The following is an 8,160-nucleotide window of genomic DNA, read 5'->3' as shown; positions in this document are numbered from 1 at the left end:
TCTCTGTGGCTCAGGAGGCTGAGGCAGAAAGATCACGAGTTCCAAGCCACCGTTAGAAACTTAACAACAATCTAAGCAACTTAGGGAGACTCTGTTTCACTGGTTCAGTGATAAAGCACTCTGGGTTTAATCCCCAGTGCACAAAAAAAAAAAAAAAAGACTCCTACCTTTTTAATTGACCACTTCTCATTATATTAAAATTGGCTATAATTTCATAATTACACTTTGTAAACTCTCTTCCAATTCTGTCACGATATTTCTTCATTTTAGGAGACCATGTAATATAATTATAGCTCTACATTTTTTTTTGCATTTTTTTTTATTGTAAACAAATGGGATACATGTTGTTTCTCTGTTTGTACATGGCGTAAAGACATACCATTTGTGTAATCATAAATTTACATAGAGTAATGTTGTTTGATTCATTCTGTTATTTTAGAGTTAGCTCTACATTTTTAATTATGTTGGTAATTCATTCACAGTATCGCCAAAAGGTTAAGTAGTATCAGATATATCTATTTCAGGAGGTTTGATTCAATCTCAACCCACATTTAATAGGAGACGGAAGAAGGGGTTCTATGGCAGTTATAAATTCAAAACTTTGGTAATTAAGGACTTCAATAATTTGTGTTTATTCACTCATTTAACAATATGTTAACTTATTTCTATTTAAACTCCTAATCTATAATTTTCAAAGTATATTATTTTAAAGAAACTTCTAAAAGTGATGACATTATAATGCCTCTCTTCCCCATCTCCTACCCATTAACCTTCTAAACACATGAATAATAGATAAGCTTTAAGAAGACATCAGAAGGGCTACAAAATAGAACAAGTCTGCTCTCTGGAGAAATAAATACCCCAGCCCAAAAGAAGCCCCAGGGACAAATCTCAGGATGTCATGGGACCATAAAGCAGATCTTAAGTGGGCATATTTCAGGAAGCCATAAACATGGCACTGTCCATAGGCTGAGGCAGAAGCTATTCCTTCAGCTGTAGCGAAATCCTTCCTTAGCATCTTGTCCTGCTGTGCTAATATTCTTCTGAGAAATCCACTAAATCACCACTAAAATCACCGTAACAAGCATTTATTTGCTCAGAGTCCATTTCAATGGAAACCAACAAAGATAACAATCTAGGAAAGTTCACAGGAATCTTAAACCTTTCCCATGCTAGAGAAGACCCAAGTCAGATTTCAAACCTAAGATGGAACACCCTTCACCTTTATGCCATTCAATCACCATAGCATAAGAAATGTGGCTTGCCCGGTGTCCCTGCACTTTAACTTTTACTAGAAGCCCAATCCCAAAGCAAATAACACAGTTACCAAAAAAGATGTTTAATGATGAGATTCCTCAAGGCTTCTTTCATGTCCCTGTTCCTCAAGCTGTAGATAAAGGGGTTCAGCATTGGAGGAACCACAGTGTACATCACTGAGGCTGCAGCGGAATTTGTGGAAGAGTCAGTAACTGCAGAGCTAATGTATACCCCAAAACCCGCCCCATAGAACAAGGAGACCACTGAGAGGTGAGACCCACAGGTGGAAAAGGCTTTATGCCTTCCCCCAGCTGAGGACATTCTCAGAATAGAAGACACAATTTTAATGTAAGAGTAAATAATCCCAAGAATAGGAACTCCACCCACTATACTAGACACTAAATAGAATAGGATGTTATTGATGAGGGTGTCAGAACAGGACAACTTGATGACTTGATCAAGTTCACAGAAGAAGTGGGGGATCTCCAGGTCTGTGCAGAAGGACAGCCTCAGCACCATCAGACTGTGAAGCAGGGCATACACAACGCTAATGGTTAAGGACAATACCATAAGCAGGACACATAAGCGTGGGTTCATGATGACTGAGTACCTGAGTGGATGGCAGATGGCCACGTAACGGTCATAAGCCATTGCTGCAAGGAGAAAGTTTTCCACTCCAGCAAAAACCAGGACAAAGCAGACCTGGGTGAGGCAGCCTGCATAACTGATGGTCTTGCTCTGTCTCTGGATGTTCACCAGCATCTTGGGGACCGTGGTAGAGATGAAACTGATGTCAGTGAAGGACAGGTTGGAGAGGAAGAGGTACATGGGGGTGTGGAGGTGAGGGTCAGAGCTGACAGCCAGGATGATGAGCAGGTTCCCAAGAACTGTGACTAGGTACATGGACAGGAACAGTCCAAGGAGGACAGGCTGCAGGTCTCGTTCCTCTGAGAGACCCAGGAGGAGGAATTCTATTGTGCCAGTTTGGTTTTCTGATTCCATGATGTTGAGGAGTCTGATAGGAAAAAATTTCATGAGATGCCACAGATCACAGATCCCTTATGTAGAAAGCTCTCAGAGCTGTACTGTCCCTTCAGGGCGGCTCATCTTCCCTCTGCTTCTGACTCTCTCTCCCTTCCCACCTTCAGTTCTTCCTGCTCTCCACTTTCCTGCACTTTCCAGTTGTCATTGTTTTACTTGTTGAAAAACTGGTCTTTTTTCACATTGCACCAGGAAAAAAGAATGAAATAGAAAATGGTACATTGCTTTTTCTATGAGAATTCTCCAAATCCATAATAAGCAGAGGAAGAAATTATGTTAAATCTAAATCAATAATAACAGCTTCAAAAAAGTCTTCACCTCAGGCTTCAGCTCCAGGGCTTCCTTTGTAAGCAAGAAAGGGTTTGGAACTGTAGGGGGAGCCTCATTCTCCTCAATCCTAAGATGGGGAAACCATTATAAATGTCTCTGGGAACTGTGCAGGGATGAGGAACAAGAACACAAAGTATCTTTGAATAGGGCTTGATGGATGAGGCACTTTATATTTCTATTATGATTTGTTTCTCCCATGACCATAACCAGTCTGTCTCACACAGGACATTATTTTTGGGAAGGGATGGATTGGCCAATATGTATGGTGATGAAAGAACAGAACACGCTCTTTTTAAAAAAACATCTTATCCTCTGTTTATAATTGCCCATTTCGTTGGGCATGGTGTCACATGCCTGTAATTCCCACTGCTTGGGAGGCTGAGGCAGGAGGATCATGAGATCAAAGCCAGACTCAGCAACTTACCAAGGCCCTAAGCAACTTAGTGAGACCCTGACTCAGGGATGTGGCTCAGTAATTGAGGACCCCCTGAGTTCAAACCCCAGGACTACTCAATGAACATTAATGACCTCAAGATTTTTTCTCATGAGCATATAATAAGATGTCTAGCAATTTAATTAAATAAACCAGATCTAGATGTGGCAACAAAATAACACAAGCCATCAAGAAAAATAATTTTCTTAACAAGATATCTATACCATAATAAAATTTAAATAATTTTCAAAATCCCACAGACAAAACTTTTAATTTCTTACAGAATATTTCAAATATTCAAACATCACTTATAAATAAAGACCTGAGTACCAACCTCTCACCATTAAAGTAAACCATGATTGCTTGCATGTTGATTGTAACAGAAATACAATATGAGATATTGCTGGTTGGGATCTTCAGTCCTACTAAGGACACATGTTTTCTCTCCCCAAAGGGATCCACTGTACTGAATTTCATATTGACTACTCCCCTGCAGCTTCAATGTATTGAGTGATTCTATCTGAAAGACATGTTCTTGTTTTACATTCTTTTTCTACTTTTTTTTCTTAAAATTCACTTATACTATTGGAACATATTAATGGGGTTTAGGAGATATTGACATGCAGGTATACAGCAAGCACTGATCAAATTCAGGCACCCTTTTCCACCCTCTCTCTCTACACCTTCCAAACCTCTAGAAATCACTACTCTTTTAGCTTCCATAAGGAGATAGACCATGTACTTATTTCACATTTAAAACCTTGCACTGTACATGGTATTTTATCATCAGTTCGTTAAAAATAATGTGTTTTATCAATTTTTAATCTTAATCTTGGTATATTTTTCTCTAGCTCAATAATTTTAATGTCCTTACCTGATTCCAATGTCTTATGATATCAAATATTAATATAGGTATATATTACAGATAAAATCCATTGCAAATCTATACACACATATGTATGTATACATTGCATACATAAACATATACATAATTACAGTTGATATAATAAACAAATATATGCTGACTGGCATAAAAACACTCAAATGTAACAATGTGCAATGTGTAAAAGTATCAAATAACATTTGGACAAAATATAAGTAAAGATTGTGTTTACCTCTGCAAAGTAGTGAAGTGAAACGTAAAGTCTACATTATATTGATATGTAGTATTTTGTTATTTTAAGAAAATAATTTTGATGGCAAAATATTGTCACTGGCTAATTCTGAAAGTATATGTATGTTTATTTGTTCTAGGTTTGTCCCGTTCTGCCTGTTTAATTTTCCAGTATTTCATAGATTAATGTGGAGAAAGGAGTAGACTAGTGTATAGTCTTGGGCCCTTCCTGTACAATATATACATTTATGCATGTATATGTTATATGTATGTATATTTTCACATACATGTACCCTGTTCACTCCCAGAATATTTGTCAACAGGAGACCAGTTTGGCCAAAGATCTGCTCTACAAAGGAATGCTACAAGCTAAGAAGAGAAAAGTGAGGAACAGTGGTCCATAGACCTTTGTTTTTTTGCCAAATTAGTTAAAGACAATGTTAGAGAATTCTAGATCATTCTCCAAGCTGAAAAAAAGAAGGTTGCTGTTGAGTATGCAAAACATCCCTGGACTTAAGAATCAAAGTCAGGTATTAGCAGATGAAAGTTGCTAAGTGTTGGTGAATTAGAAAAAGAGAACGTGGAGATGACAGATGATCAGGCAGACACCTGACAGGTGACCGAGTTCTTCCCATCTTCTTCATGTCCTCACCTCACAGCTGCCCAAAATGGACTGGCAGACAAAGACCTGTCACTCATGGCAAAACATAAGCTGGGAGACTTCAGATTACCTGGTGCCAGCACTGAGAAATGACATTCATTTCCTTTCTGCACGTGAAAGAGAAAGATGAATGGAAAAACTATTTTTAGAAAATGCAGAAATACAGTGTGGCACTTGCATCTTATGGAGAAATGATGTTCATGAGACCAGGGCCAGGTGAGCTGCGTACTCCCCTGGGCAAGATGTTGAGTGTGTGGGTTATTGCAGGCAGACTGTCATCTCTGTGGCCCATGGAGCTTCAATATCCAAAGCTCCTCATTAGTCAAACTCTTAGTCCCATGTGATTTCCGAGCAGCACAATTCCTTAAGGATCCAGGCTCTGTGATGAAGAACTTTGCTTTGGCTGACTGTCTCTCCTGGAGAGGCCAAGTGGATGTCTTCTTCCCTCCCTGTTTATGCTCACATCTGCTTCGAGTACCATGTACACCCAACCCCTCTTGGTTCTGTTATTGAATTTTAGTTTTCCTTTTGTATTCAAGGGTAACTCTGTTCTAACAACAATATCAGGAAGACTCATGCCACATTTCAGACTGTAATATACTTTCTTTATATGGCTGGATATAAACATTACCTGCATATGATACTATAATAAATGGACGCTAAAACAAACACAACCTGAGGTTAATTCTACGGTTGTCTCATGGAACATTGATTTCACTCATGCATTTTACATTCAACATTTAAAAATATATTCAGGAAAAGGTGGCGGGACACAGTGGCACATGCCTACAATCCCAACTACATAGTAAGCTGAAGCAAGAGGATTGTGAGTTCAAGACAGTCTCCACGTCTTAGGGAGATGACAAAAGAAAGCACAATAGACACTGCCTTGCAATAGGAAGTACAATTACTTCTATAGAAATAAAGAAATAAAGGGACAGATTTAGCTGTCTGAAAAGACACTTCACTGTTCTCATTTTACTTACAATTTTTAACACTCTTAAATGAATGGATTGATTTGCTACATGAGTCACGTTTAACCAAAACAACATAACCAAAGTAATGCACTGTGAAAATGCAGTATAAAAATACAGAAACAGACATACTAGTTACAGTACAGAATTTAATTATGATATGCATTTTTTAAATTTTATTTTATTTGTTCTAATTTGTTGTACAGACAGTAGAATGCATTTATACATTTTGATAGATCATACATAAATAGAGGGTACTCTCTCATTTTTCTGATTATACATGTTGAAAGTCATTTTTTAATGATCCACAGTTATGTTTAGGAAATCAGATAAACATAGATTGCTGAATTGAATTAAATATGTAATCTGTGTTATGCATCTGTATTATACTAAGTATGAAATACAATGATACAAAATTTTATCGTAGCAAAGCTTTTTATTTACAAAAAATCTGTAGCAAAGCTTTTTAGTTACAAAAGAGTACAAAAAATTACCAAATAATGCACAATATTGAAGTTTGTTCCACCTCTGTATCATATTCCTGGGTTCTTCAACACCGTTACATGAGGAAAAAGAAAAGCAAAACAAATGAAAAGCTGAAATCAGAATCAGTAACAAATAAATTGACATCTAGCAGTCATGTGCAAGAGGACAGCAATGATACTGATGTAAAAATAAACAGAAAAATAAAGAAGTACCAGCATGTCCATCACAGTAGGGTTATTGGACTTCCATGAGTGAGTCCCACTCTGGTGCTGGATCCCCTGGTGGTCACTGGGTGCCTGGACTGATGGCAGGTGACAGATTCCAACATGGTACCTAGAGATAGAAAGATGAGTATATGTTCCTTGGGTGTTGTTTCAAAAGAGAAAAGACCTATCCCAATGTTTATTCATAAATCATCCTTTCACATATCATAGTCCAAACAAATCCATAGTTGTGCCCTTGGCAAGGTGAATGGGATACCATGAGGAGATTAGAGGGAGCAACCAGATGGTTCACAAACTTGACTGTGCATGAGAAGCACAGAGAGCTCATGGGAACACAGGTCCCTTGGTCCAAACCTCAGAGATGGTGCTTCATCCATCGGGGGTGTACTCAGGAATATGCATATGGAACAAGAGGGGATATGGGAAAGTGGGTAGTTTGAGGATTGCCTCTTGAGAAGTGGGGACAGGGTAAATAATTATGGAAAGAAGCTTGGCACACTTCCTGGCAAACAGCAAATATCAATGAAATTTAGTATCATTGTATTTCATACTTAGCCCCTCCTTTTATTTTATTAGAAATAAAGAAAATCTTGGAATAAGATGACTTCTTACATAAGAGACTTAAAAGTCTAGTCATCCAACTTGACTGTTTAAAAGGTTACTTATTTTTCATCTTTCAGAAAATACATGAAACTCATTTATGGAGGGAAATCCTTGGAATAGCTATAAAACTTGATACTTGATATAAATGAAACCCAAAATCTCAAGCCACTATGTTTTGAGAGAGAGAGAGAGAGAGAGAGAGAGAGAGAGAGAGAAAGCTGTAAGGAGGAGATGAGTCTTTTCTTCCAAAACTTGGAAAACTGTTGGAACAGGTATGTGAGTGTATTAGTTAAAGGCTGAAATTGTGTTTATTCTTCTCTTGCACTTATCTTGTCTGATATGGGCATCCTTGTTATGGTGGCCTTATACAATGAATTAGGATATTCCTTGACAGTCTTTGCTGTATTTTTTATTTTTCCCTTTCTTCTTCTAAATGACTCTTAAAGAGTGATTAGAAGAATTTCTATATAAAACTGTTTAGATCTATTTGTTTATGGGGTAGTTCTATCATTAATGATTCTAAAATACTTCATGAGTCCAAAAGTATTTTCTTTTATTTATTTTTATGAGAAAGAAATGTGCTCAGTTGTATATAAACTTAGCTTGAAACAACTCTCCTGCAGAGAACCCAGTCACCCTTGTACCCTTGTCTAGGCTTGAGTGCACCTGTGGAAAATATCTCTCTCTCTCTCTCTCTCTCTCTCTCTCTCTCTCTCTCTCTCTCTCTCTCTCTCTCTCTCTCTCATTCAATGTTCCCATTCAGTTCTCTATCGTTTCTTCATTTATGCCAACACTCCTCAGAAGGGGATCTCCACTCACAACCCTCAGTTCTTCTCCCACAATTTCCTGAGGTCAGTCCAACGGGGCTAGAGCCTGAATTCTCATCTGTCTGGGTCACCCTTGCCCTCGCCAATCACCAGTAAGGTCTCTGCTCCTGGATTCTGTTAACTCCACTCCACTGCTTATTGGAGGGAGAATTTACAAATCAGTCCACTAAGCAAGGATTTAACTCAGTTATTCCTCCTGGGAGAATTTAC

The 8,160-nt window shown here is 38.0% G+C and overlaps 1 protein-coding gene across 1 annotated transcript; it reads right to left on the bottom strand.

Moving 5' to 3' along the window:
• Positions 1 to 1,323: 1,323 nt before the first annotated feature.
• On the bottom strand, positions 1,324 to 2,259 carry LOC306646499 (olfactory receptor 7G2-like; the record flags this gene model as incomplete). The annotated part of the gene is made up of 1 exon (XM_079115095.1): positions 1,324 to 2,259. One exon carries the CDS (start codon positions 2,257 to 2,259, stop codon positions 1,324 to 1,326), a length of 936 nt encoding a protein of 311 aa, XP_078971221.1.
• Between the last annotated feature and the right edge of the window lie 5,901 nt (positions 2,260 to 8,160).

Source organism: Sciurus vulgaris, assembly GCF_902686455.1.
Source record: "Sciurus vulgaris genome assembly, chromosome: 16".
Classification (NCBI taxonomy): domain Eukaryota; kingdom Metazoa; phylum Chordata; class Mammalia; order Rodentia; family Sciuridae; genus Sciurus; species Sciurus vulgaris.
Note: the sequence above shows the minus strand (reverse complement) of the source record. Positions and strands in the feature narration are given on the sequence as shown.